The sequence below is a fragment of the Cheilinus undulatus genome, linkage group 6 (genome assembly GCF_018320785.1).
Source record: "Cheilinus undulatus linkage group 6, ASM1832078v1, whole genome shotgun sequence".
Taxonomy (NCBI): Eukaryota; Metazoa; Chordata; class Actinopteri; order Labriformes; family Labridae; genus Cheilinus; species Cheilinus undulatus.
Genome location: NC_054870.1, coordinates 19,193,833 through 19,218,306, shown reverse-complemented (window position 1 = coordinate 19,218,306; position 24,474 = coordinate 19,193,833). Strand labels below are relative to the sequence as shown.

At 38.7% G+C, this 24,474-nt stretch overlaps 1 protein-coding gene across 6 annotated transcripts in view; it reads right to left on the bottom strand.

Moving 5' to 3' along the window:
* atrnl1a (attractin-like 1a) overlaps positions 1-24,474 on the bottom strand; it is a 450,037-nt gene that overhangs the window by 231,021 nt on the left and 194,542 nt on the right. For all 6 annotated transcript variants that reach the window (XM_041790223.1, XM_041790225.1, XM_041790224.1 and 3 more), the window contains 3 exons: positions 23,434-23,486; positions 6,049-6,143; positions 4,264-4,342 (listed from right to left, as the gene is read on the bottom strand). In XM_041790223.1, the coding sequence (XP_041646157.1) occupies positions 4,264-4,342; positions 6,049-6,143; positions 23,434-23,486 (227 nt within the window). The remainder of the gene's footprint in view (positions 1-4,263; positions 4,343-6,048; positions 6,144-23,433; positions 23,487-24,474) is intronic.

Below are 24,474 nucleotides of genomic sequence, written 5' to 3'. Positions count from 1 at the left end.
GTCAATTACAAAGTGTTTTCTTCTTTCCTTTGATGTAATCTTGACAGGAGGGCCTCAGAAAGTCCACCGTATCCCAAGAAGGATAGGCCTTAGAAGGAGGATGCAAGCCCTGCACTCATCCTAAAGCTGAATCTTGACACCATAAGCCTTTTCACTTGCTGGAACCGTGTAAGGAAAAAAGCACAAAGACATTTTTTTGTAAAAATGTCAATTTTTTTGAAGAGATATTTTGAAGACGTTTGTCAAGTAATGATTATTTTGTCACTCTTTGCGCTGCAAGAGATAGGATAACAAATTTGTGCAAAACAAAAACTGAGTAATTGCTGTTAACTGTGTGAAATCCATAAAGATCTTTGAGTAAATTTCTGTTTAATTTTTTATTGTTGTCTTTATAGTCCCATTACTTTTTTTTGTTTTAAATCCAAGTGACATTGCTGCAGAACATACAGTCTCAATGCCCAGGTTGTCATAAAAAAAGAGATGTTAGGAGCTTGTCTGTGCACCACAGAATTGATGTTTTACAAGCTTTTAAAGACAAACAGTCCTGGTGAGACACAATGGTTGAAAAATAGCTGAGGGCTAAGAGGGTGAATAAACCCTATTATAGATTTAAAGAGAAGTTATCTGTGGTTAATGTGCATAAACACTGTAATAATCTGCTACTTGAGAAGGTAAGTGCTCATTCTATTATCATATTATTTATTTATAATTATAAAAAAAAAATTCAATATTCTAATGATAACCAAATCATCAGAACTATCATATACAAAATCACCTTAGAAAACATTTGCTTAATTTTACAACATCCACAATTTAGCTGACCGTGAAGGAGGTGTGGTGTGACATTGTTTATCAAAACTATAAGAAAACAACTTGGTAGCATTGCATGACAAAATCAGGTCAGCCAGCTGCATATGCATGACAAAAGCATAAACAGGCTCTAATACAGTAGTTCCCTCAAAAGTTACTGCTAAATACAAGGAGTACATTATTGGATTGAGCCTCTGTAGAGCAGGTGTGACTGTAAGAGTGAACAGGTACAGGACAGATAAAGGGTAAAGGCAATGTCTGCAATAAAACATAAAAAATTCTTAAACAGGATACAAAACCTCCTGGGTGGCTTTTACACATCTGTCTCTGTGTGAGAAGAACTCCTTCGTTGAATAACCAAACACATTGCACAATCACTGGGACTTATTTAAGAGGAGAAGAGATTTTAGGATTGATGTAAGACTGGGAATGAATAAAATGGGATTTACACAAATTAGATTAAAGTTTTACCAGCCTGCTAGCTCATAAAAATCAACAAAAAATCTTTCTAGTTTAGGGCTGAGCAGCACAAAGACAGTGTGACCCATCATCTGAGCCACTCTACATCTTAGCATCCTTATAAAAGTGGTAAGTGAGCAGGTTGAGAGAAAACAGTCTCCATTTTTAAATGTCAAGGCGTGCCTTTCATCTGAAGCAGGCAAATTATTTTCCTGACACCTCGCAGTAATTCAGAGCCAGCTTGTAAATTCCTCTCAGCGCTGAAGCGGTCTGATTTCAGTATCCTTCAGCGCATTATCAGCACTTCTGTGTTAATAGCTGAATTTTTCAGACGTGGTGAATAAAATATTTCTACCTCCTGCTTTATCAGGGCCATTAAACACTCTGTAATAGTCTGCACACAATCACACACACATGCTAAGCCCAGAGTCCCAAACTGAAGAAGCTCAGGGCCTCCAGACACAGCCAGTGTGAAAGCAGAGTGCTTTTATCTTAATTGAAATCAGGAGGGTAAATGTATGAAACGCCTTAATGCCAAAATTCAAAATAGCTCCTGATGTGTTTGGTGGAGAGAGAATCCCCGGGAGGTAAGCGTGAAGGAGATCTGACCGTTTTACTTAAGGACACTTGGACACCAATGAAAGACACTGACTGTGGGATATCTTCACAGGCAGACAGCTCAATGACGGAGCTTTAGAGACTGACTAAACAATCGAGGACTGTGTCAATTTACTTTGTTTTTTTTATCACAACTCACTTTCAGTTTATTAAGAGGACTGAAAAGACAGAAAAAAGTCCTATTATCAAGACTTAAATTAAAAAAGAAAATTGATTTTTATTGTGTTATATGTGTAGCTGGTATTGAAAAGCTGTGATGAATGAAGAATTTCTTATGTCAGTGATGTTGATGCATCCTGTCTTTATGCATTCAAGTCTTCAAAAGAACCACTGAACACAAGGTCTGCACCTTTATCTTTCCCACACAGTATAAGTCAGGGTATCGTCTGTATCAGATTCAGCAAGGGCCTAGCTTTTGTCAAAGTCTAACAAGTGAATGTTTTTACAAGGATGACTTTGTTGTCTCTTATTGTAATTATGACTTTATGCCAAAGCTGTGGTGGTGCAGTGCTGTAATCAAAACTTTAAGTTTTCTAGAGAGAGTGAAACTGCATGGGATGTCACTATGAAAATCTCTGAATGCACATTCAGCTTGCTAAGCCACGTCTATGAAACAGCTGTCTTCACTTGTGTCTTTTAAGAGTGACTTCGTGAGATTTCATAAACATCTCTCGTAGACCACGGATCAGGGGATGGCATTGAAAATGTAACACTTTTATTGTGAATAAACTCCTAAAAAAGTAGGACGTTTACAACTGCAATGAAATAGTAAATGCATTTACTAGAGCTTTACTAAACTAGAGCTTGAGAGAAGATTAATTTTCCAGCTAGACAATGACCTGAAGCATACAGTACAGAAAAAGCTAACTTTTAAATGCTGTCCATGTCTGATCCCTGTGAAACCTGACAAAGTTTGAGCAAAGAATAATGGAGTAAAACTGCAGTGTTCAGATGTGCAAGCCTGGTTGAGACCTATCCACACAGCCTTTGTGCTGTGAGTGCAGCCAAAGGTGACTCTACCAAATACTGACTTGAGGGGGGAATGTTAATGCAATCATTTATTTTACATTGCAAAAAAAAAAAAAAAAAAAAAAAAAAAGGTTTTAACTTTGATATTAAAGAGGATTTTTTTTTTCATTTAAAAAAAAAAAGTCAAATCATATTGGCCATAATTGATTTATTTTATTAATAAAAGGGTAAAATGCCCAAGGAGGCACAGGATAATTCTCTTAGCATTATTAGATTATATAAATCCCTCTAATCTTATAGTCTGGTTGATAAGAGCTCTGTTAAGGCAGATAGTGATCTGTATTTGACTCTGTTACATTCCCCAACATCAGTACAGTTTTCAGGAGTTTTCATCTGTTGACAAAATCAATTTTTTGTTTACAAAAATATTTTGTTAAAGAATGACACTGTCATAATGACTGGGACAGCAGATGTAACTGTAATCTGAAAAAAAAAATGTATCCTTAAAACTAGAGGGTCAAACTCAACAATCACAAGAGGTATAAAATACCACTAAGCCCATCTCTCCTGCTCTGTATTGCTCTGCAACATGTGATTTTCAGTAAACCCTTTATCAGCTGAACAAGTACTCAGGCTGAAGGTGAGAAAACTGTTAGGTCACTGATTGCATCATTTTCTCTCAAACAGATAAGCATGAAAAAATAATGAGTTATACAATTCTATCCAGGCGTTGCTTAAATATCACACTCACAAGAATGGTAGAACATGGAGGCCGTAATGTGATTAGCTCATCCGTGAGTCAGAGTGAGCGTTCTCACCAGGCTGAGATGACACATTCATACAGGACGGACTGGCAATTAGATATGCTTTTTGATTGAATTTCCCGAATTTCCCCTTACAGATTATCAATTAAGGATTCTTCTTCTTCCTGTTCGTCTTCCTCCTCTTTTCTTCAAAAGTATCCTGAATCTACGGCATTTGCCATTGTGAACGGATAATAATGAACACAGTCTCGATTCCTCTCATCTCGATTCACATATTCCACATCAAAATATAGAAGTACAGCAGACAGGAGTCTGGATTTAGTATAGGAGGTGATCTGTATTCTGTTAAACAGCCTGCATAGAGAGAAAAAGCAAATGGAACACATTCTGCTGTAAAATCTGTAAGTGAATGCAGCTAAAACTCTTTCTAGATTGTACATTTCAAATTGAGTGAACAATCATGTCTGCAAGAGTAATTCAACAAGATGAGACCACATGATTCAGTACATGTGTTGTACGTCAGTTTGATATCAGGGGAGATGAATCAGTTAATTAAGAAACATGTTTAGGCATAAAGCAATTAATTTTAATAAAGGATTTATGGAATTTTTAAGACAAGTATATTACATGAGCATGTCTCTACCTGTTGAGCTAAAGGACCAGGTGATGTTGAGGTTGAAGTTGTTTGAGGCATTGATGGACATGTCCAGGTTCTTGTTGGCCTACGGAAGAAAAGCAAATGAACGGAGGAGTTACTGAGCTGGACATAAGAAGTAACAGGCATTCATTTTTGTTGTCTTTCTTTCTTTTTCATATTTTATCATTCACTGCTGGGTTGTCATGGTCACTCTAAAGTGCCCTCGTGGTAGCCAAAACACGTGATAAAAGTGCCCTCTTGGGAGCCAAAACGTGTGCTAAAGTGCCCTCCGAAGTTGAAACGCGTGCTAAAGTGCCCTCCTGGTTGGCAAAACACACTAAACTGCCCTCTTGGGTGGAAAAAACACACTAAACTGCCTCCTTGGCTGGTTAAAACATGATAAACTGCCCACTTGGGTGGCAAAAAGGCATGTTTAAGTACCCATCTCACTGGCAAAATACACTAAACTGCCCTCTTGGGTGAAGAAAGCACACTAAACTCCAGAAGACCATTAGGACTAGGAAATACTATGAAACATTACTTTTGCAATGACTTTCATGTCGGGCCCTTTTTGGATCAATACTGAGCCAGAACTATATCTCATAGAACCAGTTTGGATTATCTGGTGCTAATATGGTGTTGAAATGCACTAGACTACAGGAAATGGCATCAACTTTATTGAAAATGTTCTAGGGGAAAACCTCCAGACCCCCTAGGGATTTATTTATTTATTTATGTGTGTTCTTCACAGTCCAACGTTGAATCTACACAGTTCTTGTGGATGCTGATCCTAACTACAAACTAACTTGAGTAGTCTGTCTAGTTAGTCTGTTTAAAGGCTATATAATGTGCCATCTGTATAACATATTAACATGTCTAAAGTGCGCTCGAAAACATGCAAAACTTAGTGCGAAAAACTTCAGTGGCGAGAATGCGCTGTATGTGCCCTTTTTTTTTTCTTTCTTTTCGCCCCTGCCCTTGAAAAAAATCTGTGCACACCACTGCTGCTGGGCTGTTTTTGCAACTCTTGTTGGCCATCCTGGAAAGTTTTCCCTTTTCTTCCTCCAGGTCTGCAGTCCATTTTGCACTCGGCCACAGCACAACATGAGAAAAGATGTCTCAACCTGCTTCACCACAGGGTGAATTTGAATCTGTCGGCCTCTTTAGAAGCCGTTCCATTGATTTTGTGATTTTGTCTGCAAACCTGCCTTGAAATTCTACTTTAAGCTGTAACGGCACCTTAGGGCACTCAGAGAGAAACAAAGTCAAGAATATAGATGTGTCTCCCTTTAAGAGCACCTGAACACCAAAGAAGATAAATGTTTAACAGCTTCAAAAACATGGGATACATGGTGATCAGTATTCATTTATCTTCTCCATGTTTCCCTTCTGATTTTTCTCTGTCTTTACTGTCAATCAAAATACTAGAAAAAACAACGAAACTGTGGAAAAATTGGATGATGCATACATTCTTACTGTGATAATGAAATTATGACGGATTCAGGGATTGCAAAAAGCTGGTGTTATGGGTCCATAATGATTAAAAAGAAAAAGGTTTAACCACTGGAGGCATTTACAAGCCCTAACAAAGGGCAGTGACAAGAGTAACCAGCATGTTTACTAACACAACTAAGTTGGCAGTCATGGTGCCATTTAAAATACTAGACAGAGAGAGAGAAACTTGTTTTATTGTTTAAAGAACATCCAGTTTGCAACTATAATAAAGAAATGAGGGATCATAAGACAATCTCTCAGTTCTCATTCATGTGTGACCCTAAGTGAATGTCTTACCTGTTCAGGTGTAGCCATGAAGTTGATGGCAGTGTAGTAGCGGTCGTCTTCCTGAAGCAAACTGAATGTAAACTGGTAATCGATCAACAGGTTGTCTAAGAAACAGTTAGAAAGACATAGGTAGAAAGAAAGACATAAGGAAAAACATGAATATATCAGTGCAAGCAACAAAAAACCCACAAACATTCTGTCTATCTTCTAAAGCAGTGTTTCCTAACAATTTTCCCCTGGTGGCCCCGCTAAATATAAAAGACAAAGAAATTCTTATTTTTTACAACTGTTACAATCTTTCATGGTCGCTGCTACCAGGCCACCCCCTGGTAGAGGAATCATACAAACTGTGCATTTAATACAAAGTTAGACTCAATTGAAAACAGCCTTGGAAAATGTCTAACACGATATTTTAAAAGTAAAAATCATCCCTTAAGAGTAAAGTTACACAAACTGCAGCCCACTGAAGATTCTTTTTATTGTCAAAAAATATACTTTGGGGCTTTTTGTGCCCTCATTGACAGAAAAGGACAATGGATAGAGTCAGAAACAGTGACAATATAGTTGGGGGAGAAGCCATAGTTCGGATTTGAACCCGGGTCACCCACGTACTTGGGGCGTGACCCAACCACTTGGCCATCTGCAAACCATTAACTTTCAATTTTTGTCAGTTGGTTAAGATGTTGTTTTTTCAGAATTGAAATTATGAAGCAAGAAATTAAATTGACAATCAAAATTTAAGCCACAGTTACTATTTTTATGTAAGACCCTGCAGAACATAGATTTACATTTTCTTTTATGATTCACTTTCCCAGTTGCACTGCTGCTTTATTTCCCCAAAAAGCTCTGGACAATGAAATCTTCTGAGTGATGATACATTCTAGTGGTAATGCAGTTTTTCCAGCTTGTTGTAATTCTTGGGTTGTTTGGCCTGCTTACTGATCTCCCTCATTTTCTCTTTAGGGGTGCCCTTAATCCTGGCTCACTTTATTGACAGCACCATCAAGCACAGACAGATTTATGGAAGTAAAACCACTGAAGAAGCTGACAGTGGAAAGCATTTAATCTGTTAAATAAAACTAAGTGAGGGTTTTATCAAAAATCTCAATTGTATGGAAAAATATAAGCGCTAAGCCTGTTTGTGAATGATTACATACATCTTAATACTTAATATAAAAGGGGTGCTCACAATGAGGATACTGCGTTCTTAGACAACCATCAGGTCAATCAATATAACATGAGTGAGCGTTCAAATAATCATGTTCTCTCAGAGATTTAATCATTTCTGATAGCAGCTTCCATGGAGTGTGTGGAAGCAGCTCTTTGTCAGCCAGACAATGGCCGGCGTATAGATAGAGGGGATCATGGTGATTGAACATCTGGACAGACAGCAGGAGCCACGCTGGGTCACCTTGTCTGCCCGCTGATGGGAGGAGGAGGGGAGGAGAGGAGCACGGAGGAGAAAAAATAGGTAATGTGGAGAGAAAGCAGCTCTGTGGCCATGAGAGGATAACCGTGAGAGCGGATATTTTTTAAGTTAATCAGCGTGACTGCAGAATGCAAGCCCTTCAGGGTAGTCCAGGTGTGTGTGAGAGGGAGAGTGAGTGTTCCACGTCTGCATACAAGGGCAGCTCAGGTCAAAACAGACTCATGCAGGCAACACTCATTATTGATGTTTGGGTCCAATTTTCCTACTTTTGACCGTCAGTCCAAGCAGCTGCTATGCTTTTTATTTCACTGCCATAAGTAATTCAAGTAGGCAAGTTGAAATATGATAATAGTTCTGTTAGGAAATGACTTGGTTTTTAAACTAAAGATGTGATCACAAGTGAGAAAGAACATAATGCTGCACACTTTACAAACAGGTCTATAGCCTCTACTTGCTCACTTGTCACTGAATAAAAACTGTGTGACCTACTGTGATGAAATCAGAGGGACGATAAGGATGGAGTGTTTGGATTTTCCCCATATTTTCCCACATTAATTTTCCCCGTCCACCTTTACAATCCTTCCAGAGCCGACTGTTGAGAAGCATCCCCACAGAGTGATGCTGCCACCAGTGTGCTTCACAGTGGAGATGATGTGTTTGTGGTGATGTGCAGTGTTTGGTGTGTGTCTAGTCTGATGGCCAAAAAGCACCATTTCTAGTGGAGATTTAATGTGAGTTTGCTTCAACAGTGTCTTTCTCTTTGCTCCTCTCCCATAAATCTGGTGGCCAACAGTTGTTGTACGCAGAGTCTCTCCCATCTCAGCTGCTAAAGCTTGTAACTCCTTCAGAGTCGTCATAGGTGTCTTGGTGGTCTCTCTCACTAGTCTCCTTCTCACAGTGTCGCTCAGTTTGTGAGGAGGGCTTGATCTGGGTAAATTTACATGTGCCATATTCCTTCCCTTTCTTGATGTCAGAATTAACTGAACTCCAATGTTCAGTGCCTTTGAAATAATTTTAATTCCATTCTCTTACTTTTACTTTTCAATAGCATTTTCTCTGTGCTGCTTGGAGTGTTCTTTTTGTCTTCATGTTGTAATGGTAGCCAGGCACAGGTGTGCTTACACTACAATATTATTGTCATCGTTTTGTAATTATAATGGTTATTTCTGCCACTTTTTGGCTACTTTTTGCCTTTTTTGCCTCTTTTCACAATTCTTTTTTTTTTTTTAATTAACGGTGTCTCAGTTTCTTTGATCTGTTTCCTGACATCCTTATGTTTGTGCAGTCATGGCCTAGCTATGAAGTCTAACATTACTTTTCAAATGGTTTAGCTCAGTGTGCCCATCCACATTGTTAACTACCAACAAAAAGGCAACTTTGTTTTAAGAAAAAAGGTTTACGGTCTAAAAAAATGCTATATTTGTGCTACAGAATTTAAAAAATAAACACAATTCATGTTTTACTGCTTTGAAATAAGTGGTTATTATTCTGGTAAAAAATAAAATATGGTTATCATGGCTTAACTCTACATTGGACAGTGATTTTGCTGACTTCCATGGGTCCCAGAAAGCTTTTCCATTTATCCCCCTCATATCCTCCCCTTGCTTACAGGTAAGACTTGTGATTTGTGTAGACTGAAATAGAGGGTTGGTATTCTTCTGAACTCAGTTAAAAACTGTATTTGATAGAGTCTGCTGAGCAGAGTATCAAAACTTAAACAATTTTAGTATTTTTTTCAGCTCCTGTTTTGGTGCTAGGACAGTCCCAGATGTCAGAAAGTGTAAAAATACTTAAGAAAGAACAAAACAAAGTGATGTAATAGCTAATCTGTAGCTGTTTGACTCTGAGTGGCAGCGTTCAGCAGAGACACTCAGAGCATTTCAACTCACAGAGCAGAAATAAAGTTTCGTGTCTCGCTCTGAGGAGAGAGCAAGAGACGTTTAGTTATCACCTTCCTTTCAGCTCTACAATCCTGGGGCGTCACCAAGACGAAAGCAAATTATGTTTGACAAACACTCTTGTTTTGTTCAGCCTTCATGGCAACTTAGCCCGAACAGCAGATATCATCAGATCAAAGACAATATTTTTTCTTAACATCTTTCCTCCCTCCCTCCCAGGCAGACATGCACTGCTGCTGCTCAGTTGTTTATCCCAAAAGGGTCGTAAGTACAACTTCTGAGTATTTTGAGGATTTTTAATACTTCTGAAAGGGAAGAGAGACTTACACATGTTGTTTTTTCCCATCTGTATTCTTCCTCTCTGTAAATCTGCAGGCTCATACGGTTGGTTCCATACATCTTTCAGGTTGTGCCGAAGGGTTTTTGATTGTTTACATGTTTCCACAAGTCTGCATGGTTAACCAAACAAGTAAAGCGTGAAAAAGTCTATCCCTGTGCATGTTTCTGATGTTTGATATCAAGGCTGTTGGGAGCAAGAGCATCAGCCAGGTTTAAAAGTTCATCTCAACTAATTACGACTCCCATCTGAGAAATCTGACAGCACTTTCACTTAGTGGATCTTGATTACACGCATCCTTGTGTTAATTCTTACACCAGTTGTATGAAATAAAGGTGTCACTGTGGGTTTCAACAACCCCCAGAAGAACTGAAATAGAAATAGTCCATGTAAATGTCTTAGGTTCACAGATGGGTGATCTAATTACAATAATGTATAAGCTGAATCAGCCTGTATGAAACAAAACACTGTGATGGGGGATGAGAAGGCAAAATGGAAAGCCCTCATCCGGAACCTAATGTGATATTCCAGCCGTCGACTTTGGATAGAAATCCCCAAACAAGCGTGAACTCACCTACAATGTCAGTTTGTCACAATCTCTCGCCGAGGTTTCATTTAATGCTTGTTAACAACTCATTATTTCCCATTTGCAACACCTGCCTGACGGAGCGCAGGCCAAACTCTGCAGCATCACCTCGCTGAGAGAACAGCTTAGAGCCAGGGAGGTAAACACAAGGACAACACGTATACCCTTCAGACCTCAAAGGAAGTCAAGGTAACCCTGAAGTAAGTGATGCATGAGGTCAGGTGATTCTTGGCACATTCTATAATCATGCTTAACCTCAACACAAAGTCTGTGAACACCAGCATCTCTAAAAAGGAGGACATTTACTGGTTCAGTCAGAATGTATGTGCAAAATCAATACATTTAGAGGTCATGGGAATGGTGGAACAGAGGGAGTGTAGTTACACATCAGGAGCAAAGCTGAGTAAAAATGGTGTGGATGTAACACCTTCATACTCAGTGATAACATTCACGTATATGCAATGATGAACTTTAGTCAATGAAACTTGGATTTACTTTGTTTGAATTCACTTCTTAAAACCATGCTGTATTCATTCTTACTATTTTACCATCCTTACACTATTACGAGCCTTGATTTAAAAAGTACAAACCTGAAATCTTGATTTCAGAACACGTCATAACCTCAGAGGCTGGTGGTCAACATCTCAGGCTTCAGGTGAAGCAAGTCCATATGAAGTTAACAAAAACTGTTCTTTTAGTGTCTTCTTCTTACAACCTTGAAACAAGCTACATTCTTGGATTTAACAACTTTCTGTCTTTCTTGGGATATTAAAAAAATATCAATTTCAATTCATTGTGTTTTTTGTTTAGTTTTACAGCATTGGTTTGTACCACTGGGTATTTTTGGCCTGCCCTGCACATTTCTTCACAGGAAAACATAAGAAGTCATTTTTCCTGAATAAAAAATATTTTACTCAAAAATGGTCAAATTTACTCTTTTATTGTTAATGGATATTTATAACCAGCCACTGCCAGATTTGGAGTAAAAAAAAAAAAAAAAAAAAGAAACAGATGAAATTCTTTCTATATAGCTATACTATAGCTACATCCATAGTAATCACCACTTTGGTGGGGGCCATTGTTCCCTGGTTCCGGTGCAACTAAACCGACCTGTAGCTACTGCCTCATTGTCCTCTGATGACACTGATTGGTCAGGTCTGTTTAGATTGGAACTTGTCAGGTTGGATTTGCCTGATGACAGACATGGAATGTCACTTTGGTGCATTACCTGTTTTCAACTCAATAAAGCGAACTGAAAGGCTTTTTGCAGTAATAGTGCTTCATAAATAAACTTGCCATCTTATCTTGTCTGGTCTTTGCTAACAGGCTGATTGGTAACTGAAGACAAGATAATGAAGCTTGACTAGAGAGACCATGACATTGAAGATGTCTCTAAATGCATTAATAAGGGTTCAGAATCACAAATCTGCTAAATATTTCACATCTTTGTTTTACAGGCAAAAACCACAATTCTTCCGAAGCCAAAAAAATATTGTTTCGATCAACATGTTCTGTATTCATAAGCAGTAAACTGTCTATCGGATCACCCATCGAGTGACTGCTGTTGAAAATGTTCAAACAATCACAAAAGACTATATTTCGTCCAGGAGTCACTGCTTTAAAATGGATACCAATCAAACATGCTGATTATTTTGTGGTAAAGTAAAGTAATAGTTCATTCAGTTAAGTTTGAGTTGAATTTTCATTTTCTGGGCCATGTTGCCCATCCTTACCTGAGGTAAAGGACTGCATTGTTAAACTGATGCTGTTTTTTTATGCATGCGTCTTCCATCTGGTGGTTTTGTCCTTCCATAGTGTCACATATTAACAAGGCTTGAAAGTGTTATTGAAACAAACTCGATCTGATGTTAAATCAATCAGAATATTTAATAGCCTATCAGGGCAACCTTTCACTTGCAAAAGAGCTTTTTGGCCTGATAGGACCAATTATTCCAAGTTGGATAGGCGTCCAGACAGAGTGCCTGTCAGCAAACATTGAGTCATCCTGGACCGATGCCAGATCGTGGTCTAATGAACGGCCTAAGGCCAGCAGCGTTGTTGACTACTGATCACTGCCATGAGACCACTTTGAGGTTTGAACTGGCCCCAAAATACTGGTTTATTTTCTATTTTCCTTTGAAATAATTTGTCTTTTAGGAAGATGAATTAATATCACATCTAGTGATAACTGTGGAGATGACCACTCCATCCTCTTAATTTCTCTCAGTCCTATTTTGTGCTGTCCTTTACTAATTGTGGTTTTAATTGTGATGCTGTCAGTAAATATTGGAGCCACTGCTGTTAGGCCTGACTAAGCTTTCCCAGCATGCCTTAGGGCAGCAAGCAGCGCTGAGTGTGGACTGACTGGTGTTAGCGGGTAATTCAGCCGACTGCTGGTCTCTCTAGCGGACGTGGTGGGACACTTGGTGGCCATCCCTAATTAGACATCCCTCGTAGCTGACTGTGATGGAGGATGACAGTGGTTCATTAAAGCGTTGTCCTGGTGATGCCTGCTCATAAATGCTAGCCTGACTGCAGGCCAAACTCATTAAACAGCAAAGTTGCTTTTCATCAATTGACTGGTGGTTCAATATGACAGCGTTAACTGAACCAAAGCACCGCTCTCTGCACTTTATCCCCGAGTGAGATGAGGAACGCTGCAGTCAAAGCAGGACGCTCACATTTATCAGGCTGATGGAAACAGCTCTCCAATGTGGGCCGCTGTTTCTATATGAACCCAGTTTGTGGTTTCGCTTTTTTTGGTAATATTTTACAAAGGAGGAGACTACAAAAATAGCGTGCAGTGCTTAAATAAGGTTTTACTTAGTATTTAACCAACACATCCCAAACCCGGTAATGAAATCAGCACGACTGAATTTAAAACAGATCAAAATATGATTACAATGATTGCCTTCAAAAAGCACATGAAAAAACTTCACATTTAAGGGTCATTCAGATGAGAAGTACTTTCCAAACTATGAAAATTTCAGTTTTTCCCAAGTTTCCCAAGTGCTGCTAAACAGAATTTTTACACAGTTTGTCCTAGTTTCATTTTGGATGCTAACATTGTTTTACGTTGCACACAGAAACAAAATTATTTCACACACAAAAACAAAACTACCAGGGTCTAAACACCCCCCCCCCCCCCCCACCCCCCCTTTTTTTGTTGAGACATAGCACAAACCACTGTTGTGCAATGATGTTCTTTAAAATTGTAATGCTCAAAGCTATAAATATCAAGTTAAAACTGTTATCTTCCAGTCTGTACATACTGTAAACACTTCAATAAGGGTTTGAGCTGTCACTGAAAAAGCATCATGGTAAAACCAAAAGACACCTCTTTAGAGTTGAGAAAAAGAATTGCTGATGCTCACAGAGCAGGGGAAGGATATACAAATTAATCACAGTGTTTCCAAGTGAGAAGTATCATCAAGAAATTCAAAGACAGCCACACAGTCCAGAACAAGACTGGCAGAGGTAGGAAGAGGAAGATTTCAGAAACAGAAATGTGTCTAAAAACCCCCAAACAACTGCCAAGACACTAGTGAATAACTTAGCCAAGTCAGGACATTCTCTGCACAGGAATGGACCAAGAAAAACTCCATTTCTGCAAAAGAGACATCTTCAAGCCAGACTGAATATGCTAAGGACAACCAGGAGAAAGATTCTACATACTGGGAGCATGTCCTCTGTCAGATGAGACCAAACTAGAGTTCTGTGGCCATAGAGACATAGCTTATGTTTCGAGAAAGAACGGAGAGGTGTATCCCCCAAAGAACATCATCCCACAGTGAAACACAACAGAGGGAGTATTGTGCTTCAGAGCGTCTTGACCTGGGAATCTCATAAAAGTGGATGGAGTCATGGAGAAAGAAGGATATGTGAAGATTCAGAATGAAAACCTCAAGCAGTCAGCAACAAAACTGGGTCTGGGTTGTCGCTCAACACCACCACACCTGTGACTCCTGGCGAAGAACTTCCTTCAGAAGACCAAAGTGAATGTGGCCTACACAAAGTTCTGAATTGAATCCCTTTGAAAACCTGTGGGGTGAGCTGAAGACCAAGTTCAATGCCAGAAGACTATCAAATCTGGAGGAGCTGAGAAAAAGAAGAATAGACTGAGATTCCTCTTGAGATGTGTCTGAGACTTGTTGAAAACTACAGCAAATGACCTTAGGCTGTTTTCCAGCAAAAGGAAACACAACTGACTATCAGCATCAGATGGGTAATAACTTAGACCCTGGTCATTTTTGTTTGTTGTGGAATGATTTTGTATTTGTGTGCACAGTAAAACAATGTAAAAAACTAGGATTGGAAAAGCTGTGATTAAAACTCTTAGCCCTGTTTAACAGCACCTGGTAAATATTTGGTAATTTCTTCCTCATCTGTAGTGGATGTAGGATGTGTTCCTTTAAATACATGAAGAAAAACCCTGGAATGAGTATGCTCAGTGACAAAAATGATGACTTCTGGATGAAACAGCTTTTTTTTTATCAGTGTGAATAGTTAGTCAGACAATGAAGGATTTATGTCATGTAGACCCAGGCTCTGCAACAGTAATACTCCTACAGTGTCAAAGAGAGGAGGGTGTCAGGCTGATCATTTTGAACACGCAATCAAATATCATCATGTCATTATCCCCATTTAAACTTGTTATACTGACCAATGGCAGCAGGTACATAATTCTTTTGAGAACAGAGGGATAGACCAGGAGGTAGATCTTAGTTCATCAGCTTGACGCAAACATGTACAGGAGATTTTACTAATGAGCTAACAGAATTACTACCGCAATATCTGTAATAAAAACAATCTAGAGTTTCTTAGATGCTAAAGCAGTTTCTTCCACCTACAGCTCTCAGTACCACAAATATGTCATTGGTCAAAGTCAATGGCCTGTAGGCTGAATGAAATAAATGTTAATGATCAACAAATCAAGAGGGTGAACTCTCATTTACACTACAGAAGGAATAAGCTGATAAAGTACTTTGGCTGTAAAAAAGAAGACAAAAAGCCATTTCAGAGATATTGCCTGTTTTTCAGTAACTGTTGGGTTTGGTTGTGCCCAGAAGTTCCACCGAAATCAAAAAAATCTGCTGTCATTCACTTCAAAAATGAATTTCTCTGATCAGAAGTCAAATAAAGCTCTATCATTTGTGCAGAAAGGTGCTTTCTTTCTTACCTTTAGAGAAGCTCAGATTACCAGTAAAATGGGCACCGATGTAGGAACTTTAATCTGACAAGGAGTCTTTTAATAGATATTGCTGGAGTCTTTCCCTTTCAATTATTTTTAAAATTTTAATACTGTAACTCTTCTTTCTATTATCAATACAAATGAATGAAAACATTGGTATTCAACAGACAAAAATATGAGAAGAGGACCCTGCCACCCTGTGTTATTTTATTCCTACCCCTCGGGGAAGGGCGTCATTAACCCTTTATCATTCTTCTTTGTTTTGTGTGACATTGGTGGACTCGATGTATAATTGGAAAATTCAAAAATGAACTTATATTATTAGTAGGGCTAAGGGTCAAGGGCTACACTGCCCCTGAAAAGAAGATTTTTCAGGACCACACTTGAAACCAAGGGGTATGATGAACTTCCCCTCCATTCACTGCATTCAATTGCAAAATAGCACAACAGACAACGATGGAGGCGCATAAATGAAAAAAAAATTCGGCATAATGATTATAGAAAACACAACAGTTGTATTTTCTCATATACTTAATCTTTAGCCACTGAGGATTGAAGTTTATTGTATTTTTGGTATCTACATGTGTAAACAAGGGTTATTAATGATATAAATACGTGGAGAAGATCAACCCAGTATGAACGAGATGGTCGAAGGTTTATAGTCACCTCCGATGATGCAGCTGTTTTATCGGCAATGCGTGACGATGAACTGCAATCGAGTGGCGTCTCGTTTCTTAAGGGAATATTTTTACCCCTTCCCTTATCACTCTGTTTCAAGGGGCAAGTGGACAAAGGGGAAGGGCTAGGGGGAAGGGTTAAGGGGTAGGTATGGGATTGGCCCAAAGTCTCGACTGTTTATATCAGGATATCAGACAACTTTATTTATCCCAAAGGGCAATTCAGTTATTGCAGTCTACCCAGACCATACATACAATCACAAACAGCAAACATATTATATATGGGAATGTAAGATATATCAACAGATGTCACTCTACTGTGAGATGAATTAAATTAAAATGCCTTTTAATTGTTTGGTTTGTGAACAACTCAAACACATTAATGACTGTAATAAGGGCTGCCTCTGGCCAAAGTAAGCTGCTGAGCAGACTCTTGTGTGAGGCTCTCTGCATTGTGCGACCCCCCCCCCCCCCCATTACAACTAAGAACTGCATATATTATTTTATATACAATTAACTCAGGCTAAATTGCAAATTGCACAGACTTTGAATTTATTAATATTGTAATACTATGATAGTGGTGGTGGTGGTGATGGTGGTGGTGGTGGTGGTGGTGGTGGGGGGGGAGGGGGCAGTATTGGGGGGCCTCATATCAGAGTCTGCTTAGGGCCTCACTTTGGCCAGGGACAGCCCTGATAACACTACACAGTCTACAACTACTTCAGTAGATCAATGGCTCTGCTGGTAATTTTCTTGGATACATTGTCTTCATACAAACAGAAAGGAGAAAAATAGAGGGGGTCAGTAGGGGAATAAACCACTGAACACGTCTGACTGAGAGCAGATGTCAGGGAGACTGGACTTGTTATGATATTCAGCTGTTCAGCCTTAAGTGGTTGTTTGGTTTCAATAATGTCTTTCAGTTCATCTTGGAAGACTTTGAGTCAAATACTTAACCTTTACTGCAGGTTGTTTGGCTCCCTTTGAGTGTTTAGTGTCAAGGCTGCCATGTGTTGAAGCAAAGTGGCAGTCAATCCCTGGATGGAGTAATTACAGCCGTTTCAAATCTGTATTCTGAACAAACACCTCACTGAGTCAGATTTGTCATAATTAAGTGAGTGATTTCAACATGTGCTACATGAGAAGAGTTAAGTTTTGATCCAATCTTAGCAAAGGGCCTGACTTTGATTAAAGCGGTCTCAAAATTTGTCACCAATTTTGAGGTTAAACATTCCAGTTTGCTTCCACTTCTTGCTCATGCATTCAATAGTAAACCCATAAAACCTCACAAGTGGAGGTAAGAGACCCCACAAATATGGGGCACTGCTTCCCAATAAATTCTTGCATTTATGTTTTACAGTTTTGCACTTTAAGATAATCTCACTGCTGTCAGCTGTTCAGCAACTTTCCACCGTCAAAGGAAATCTAAACTTAGTGCAGATCCTAAAACTTCTTCTGTAAATCTGTCTAAATCTGCAGCAGGGATAGATGTGACTCTCAACATATCTGAGTGTATTTTAACATGATAGAGATACAGCTTTTCTTATCAGCACCTTCCTTCCAATGACATTTAAGGATAATATTGACCTCAACCACTTTGCTGGCTTAGCACAGGGAAATGGATGGCTTTTAAATCACTGCTTTATGTGTGTGAATTCATGTGTGTAGCTCTAAGTGTGCTTGCTCTTATTCAAACAAAGCTAACTCCATTTCATAGAGAACAGAGACCATAATAACACGTTAATGACAGAACATAAAGCCGGCAAATACATCTGAGATCCCCTTTTTAGCTGCATCCATGGAGATATGACAGAAATGTGTACTTACACTCTTTAAGGGGAATGAAAGTCATGGCAGACTGTATGTATGAACATGATTAAAAGCCCTTAAGAATGCTGGACCAGGACATTGCATTGGTGCCACCTAGTGCTTTCAAACATCAGTCCTTAATCCAATAGATGTGCCAAAATCACCTCAACATTACACTGTGCAACAAAAAATAGAGTTCTTTATTTAAACAAGACTTGCTTTAAAGGAAATCACATGCACAAGATTGGATTTTTTTTGTTTTGCTCTAAAAAGGACATCCATGGGCCAAATTGGGAGCCCATGGAGGTAAGGAAAATCATAGTCTAGAGCAGGGGTTTTCAAAGCGTGGGAGAGTGAGCATCCCCTAAGAAGAAAGTATTCATTCAGTGGTCCCCCACCCACAAAAAGGATTGAAATTGAAAAAAAGTAAAAATAAATAAACAACATTTCAAACATTTATGGCTAATCTTTAAACATTTTTAAAATTAATATATTTTGGATATTTTGGTTTGCAAATGTCCTAAACATCTGCCTTTCCCTCTTATTCAGTTATAATGCCATTATATACCCCTTTTTCATATTTTTTTTGGCCATTTTCCAACTTCTTTTTGACACGTTTCCCCATTTTTTCCACTTTAATCCCATTTTTGTTCTTTTTCACCTTTGCCACCTTTTTCCCAATTTTTGCCACTTTATTGCCATTTTTTGCTTTTTTTTCAATTTTTGGCAACTTTTTGTCCATTTAAGATACCTTTTGCCATTAAATACCACTTGTTTCCTTTTTTCTAGTTTTTGCCTCTTCTTTTTGCCATTTTTTCCCATTTTACCCTTTTTCACATTTTTTTTTGCAAATTTTTGCCCATTATCTACCTTTGCCATTACATACCACTTGTTTCCTCTTTTTTTGCCCATTTTTGCCACTTTCCACTCATTTTTTGTCATTTCTCACCCTTTTCTCCTACTTTCTGACCATTTTTCCACTTTTTCTCTCCATTTTTGCCCCTTTTTACCCATTTTTTGCTACTTTTTGACCATTTTGCCACCTTTAACCTATTTCTATTGCTACTTCAAGCTATTTTTGCCACTTTTCACCTCTTAGATTGTGGCTTTTGCAAAGGTATTTTTCAGCAGTTTTGCTCTTTAGTTGAGGGTTGAGAAACACTCCTCTATAGCAAAGTCCCTATAGTAACTATAAGTCTATCCATTTTGCTCAATGCACAGCAGAGGTTAGCAAAGCAAATCACCTTTTTTCAGGTTTATGGGTCCTCCCCTGAAGCTCTGTGGGGCCCCCCAGGGGAGGCACGCCTCACACTTTGAAACCACTGGTCTAGAGTTAAGCTGTGATAATCATATTTCATATAATGAATAATAACCAAAGCAGCATTTTTTATTTAGTTATGCCAATGTGTAAAGCATTCAAAATCTAAACCCCTTTTCTTATCATCAGAAATAAAATGGGTAAAAAGTGGAAAAATGTGTTTAGAGTGGCAAAACAGGGCAGTGAAGGGGGTGAAATAGGATTAAAAAGTGGAAAATGTGGGTTTAATGAGCCCAAAACTGGTAAACTGATGCAAAGACATAAGCAGTTGGACAGGAAGTGGGTGTAACTCTCAAACGAAACACCTGATTGGCTTCAAATGTCACATGGCTGATCAGGGTCTGCCTCCCTACAAATTCCAATGTTCATTTCAAGGTTTAGCTGTAGTGCCCCCTATTGTAAGATGCCATTACACTTCTAAAATAACAATTCCAATCTTTTTGCAATTTTACATAAATAGACCATCCTTCATCAGTTCTACATATCAACATCAGACATCCAAGTGGCCACGTCAGCCATTTTGATCCTTTGCCATTTGACAGGAAGTGGGTATAACTCTTAAATAAAACACAGGATTGCCTTCAAATTTCACAAGTATTATCAGGGTCTTCCTCTCTACGAATTTCAGTGTTCATTTCATGGATTTGCCATGGTGCCCCCTACTGTAAGATGCCATTACACTTCTTATATAACATTTCCAATCTTTTTGCAATTTTACAAGATAAATAGTCTGTCCCTCATCACTTCTACATATCAACATTACAAATCCAAGTGGCCATGTCAGCCATTTTGATCCTTTGCCATCTGACAGGAAGTGGGTGTAACTCTCAAATGAACCACCCGATTGCCTTCAAATTTCACATGTATGATCAGGGTCTTCCTCTCTATAAATTTCAGTGTTCATTAACTACTGTAAGATGCCATTAGCACCTCCAAAATAAAAATTCCAAAATTCCATGATTTTACATGATAAATACTCTTTCCCTCATCACCTTTACATATCAACATCCACCTCTGACATACTACCACCTACTGTTGAGGGGCAGTACTACCTCATGAACAAAGTGCACCATGGTGGGGATTTTTTACATAATGACGCTCAAATGAGGATCGCTTTGGTCTCCTTGCCGTGCGGCAGCACACTGCAGTGGTTCACATACACCCCACCGTTGCCACACACTGGTTGCATGATGCCCTGACATGCACCGGGGTGCGAGGGCCCTTCAGTGCTGCTTGCAGCCCTAGTTATATTTGTTATTACATCAATAAAAAATAAATTGCAAAAAAAAAAAAAAAAAGAGGTAACTGATGGCAAAACTACGCAAATATTGGTTGACAGAGGCAAAAGATCAGCAGAGTAGCATTAATTGGTTACAGTGTCAAAATCAGCCAGAAAAAGAGGTGATAAAGGATTAATAGTGGCAAAAATTAGTTATCGAAGGCAACTGTTCGTCAGACAGTGGCCAAAATGGGTTGAACAGAAATGTGGTGAACAGGGGTTACCTTGGATAAAATTGGGTTAAATTAGTCAGAAATGGGCAGTAAAGGTGGTGAAATAGGATTCACAAGTGGAAAATATGGGTTAACAGAGGTAAAAATAGGCATAAAGTATCAACAACGGGCAGAAAAGTGCACAAAATTAATAAAAAGTGGCACTAGCACCAACCCTACTGATCCAACACACATGCATTGATATCAATCAATAAGTCACAACTGGGGTGGGTCCATTCTCTAGGTTTATCAGAGTCCCAGCAAAATCTACGGGCAAGCCTGTCTCCAATTGATGATCTCCATGAGCAGATTTTTAGACGGGAATTCTCACTCTATAAATGACATTTTGCTGCTATTAAAGTAAAGTGTATTGAATTTAATTCTCCGGAGATGTTTTTGTGATCAAAGGCATATTTGAGGTGACCGAGAAGTCATGGCATGACTCCTCTGATTGCTGCACCCCTTCTAGCATCTCTCATTCAAACAATAATAGCCCCACTCTAAGGTAGAGGGTTATTGACATTGACAGGACTTGATTTTTATTCCAGTGGGTTATAATGTTTAAACTGATGATGGCAATTCAAAAACTCAGTGTGTGTGTGTATGGATTGGTGTGTGGGTGGGTGGGGGGGTGTGTGTGTGTGTGTGTGTGTGTGTGTGGGTGGGTATGTGGGTGAGAGAGAGAGAGTGCTCGTGTGCCACTGAACATCTGTTTTGACTGCAGCATTCCTCCTTCGTCTGCCCTTAAAAAAGGAAAACCAGCAATTTGTTGCAAATGAGGTAAGTCAATGTGAACCCTGTAAGCATCTGGAAACATAAAAACAAAGTCCAGGACAGATACAGTCCCTCTCTCTCTCTCTTTTCTCCTTGTTTTTAATCTGCCTCCTCTCTTTTAAGCAGGAACATCTGAGTAATCAGCTTCAACCCAATGTATTATTGTTGTTTACTATTATCTCATTATGTTAAAATAGCATTCACTAACATCCCTGTCAGATCTGAGTCATCACACACAAAGGTTTATATGATGTCACTCACTGTGGTTACATGTTTAGTTAATCTGGAGCATGGAAACTATAAACTTGACCCTAATTTTATAACTAACCACGCTAAGATGACAAAACTAACACTTTACAGAAGTGAATATTACCGCTAAATGTCATGTACAGTTTTATTTGAGTAGGGTTTAAAGAAATAACTTATTATAATGTTGGATATCAGTAGTCTATAGTGTAGTTTGATAGAAACAGTATTAAAGTTAAAGAGTGATCCTGTAGTAAATTTGATTAATTTATAGAAACTTTGAAGATATAAATAGTAAAACAGGTGTGATTTTTGGTCAACTTTTAAACCTTATAACAGTTTTATTATACTTGTGTGGTAGAGATCAGTTTTTATTTTTATTGTCAGCCTTATTTCTGCCTAAATCAATGTAGAAATTTAGTTTTTGTAACATTTTTACCTCTGCCAAGGAGGTTATGTGATCGGGTGGGTTTGTTCGTTAGTTTGTTTATTAGTTTCTTTGTTTGTTAGTTTGTTTGTTTGTTAGCAACATAACTCAAAAATTTATGGACGGATTTTGATGAAATTTTCAGGAAATGTCAGAAATGGCATAAGGAAGAACTGATTAGAGTTTGGGAGTGATCTGGATCACCGTCTGGATCCAGGAATTTTTTAAAGGATTCTTTACTATTGGGAGATAGGGCTAATGGTGAAGGTCTGTGCTGTTACCACTTTACACCAGGAGATGGCGGACATGAGTAACTTCAATCCCAGCAGCATTTTGGGTGTGTTTCTATTCAAAGTTTTGGAGTTTATAGAGTTTGAAAGATGCATGCCCGGTCGAGGAGACGAGTCGGAGCATAACAGAGAGAAAGGCAGCGAATTGTAGCGAGAATACTCACAATGTTGGGAGGAATAGAGGAATATTCACCCTCTGCCATGACTTTCAGTCATCCAGTGAGACCATGGGTGAGACTGTAAGGGCACTGGTAGGCAATGCTTCCACCATGACAGTCCACCGGTAGCAAAGCCAAAGCTTTGCCTCACCATGTTTCCACTCCACTGGGGAGGGAGTAATCGGCGAATGCCGTGGTAGGGGGCACATGGGGACAGATTCAGGAATTTCTTGAAGGATTCTTCACTTTTGGGAGATAGGGCTAATGGCGGAGGTCTGCGCTCTCTGAGTGCTTTTCTATTTTTTTCCATGAATTGTAAAGAAAAACAAATGGAACAAATATTGGAATATACGTGACTGTAGTCAGTTCTACAACAGTATAACACTTTCATTAAACTAAAATGTCAAAAACCAGTTCTTTCTTTTATTATGAGCCTCACTGCTGTTAAAACTCATGTACTTATTGAATGTTTGTGATTTTTGTAGGTGTCCTGTTTGATATAACAGGTGTTACTGCCATTACTTAAGCACTATATTGAAGCTAGCCATGTCTTTCCTTTAAAACAGGTCAGAATCCAAAGGCATCCTCACCATGTCTTGTTAATATAATATTTTGTGGTGGAATAACTTCTTGATGTGCAAGTATATACGCATTAAAATATTTTTTTTGTTTTCCATTATTGACATCTTAATACATCTTTGGTCCACATTTGTGTGCAACATGTGTGTGATGGAGACAGGTGCAGTGGAGGCAGGATACTTACAATAGCATGTTCCTCTGAGGGGGTTACCAAGGTAACGGTTCTCTGAGTCACATCTGGAAAAACACAGGAAAAGAGTAAAATTTAAGACTGGAAGAAAAATAAGAAAGAGAAAGAACAAATGCATTAGCATTCAACGAGGGCTGAGTTTTTCCTAAGATGGATTGTACTGTTGGAGCGTGTATGCCTCAGTGTGGTTGTGCGTGTCAGGCGGGTCCTTGCTGCAGGTATTGTCTTTGCGAGGTGATTTCCCCCGACAGTCCTGTCTAGCCATAGCTGCTCTCCTTTTCCCGGGGGGGGCACACACACATAAACACGCACACACACATACACACCACTGACCCTGACTGCCGACACAGATGGACAATCTCGTTCTTTACACCACAACTCTTGACTGGAAAAGATCATCAAATATTAAAGTTACAGGAGGGCATCCAGATATTACACTGAAGTGGTCCCAACAAGTCATGTTTTAGGCTTTGGGCTACTGACCAGGCAGAGACTGATACATGCTGTGTATCAAAGCACTTACCTGCCAAGGAAATAAGGAAAAAAATATCGAAAAAATTAACATATTTTCCATTTTTAAATCCCCTGGCATTGTAAAACACTTGATTTGAAAATCTATTTTAGAATAAATTATTTACTCTACAAATTTACAACTGTAAGAGTGAATAACAGTATGTCCTTTTTTTATACAGTAAAGATGAGAAAAATATTGTTCATATAACCTCCAACAGATTGTTTTACATTTTGGTGGAAAGTAGAATGGCAAAAAAACATTCTAACTGTTAACATAGATAACTGTTCATTACACTTGATAGTAAAATCAGGCCACTTTTGTTTGTGCTATTTGGCTGATGGACGACATTTGTAAAAAGGGCCAATATCTGCTATTATTGATAATAAACAGATGCATCAGTGCATCCCTATTTTTTTAGATTGTTTGTGGAGATCCTTCTGTTTGCAATCTTAAAAAACACTGAGATAAAATCAAACATTAACTGTTTAGAGTATTATTCCCTCTATATTTCAAACCTCTGA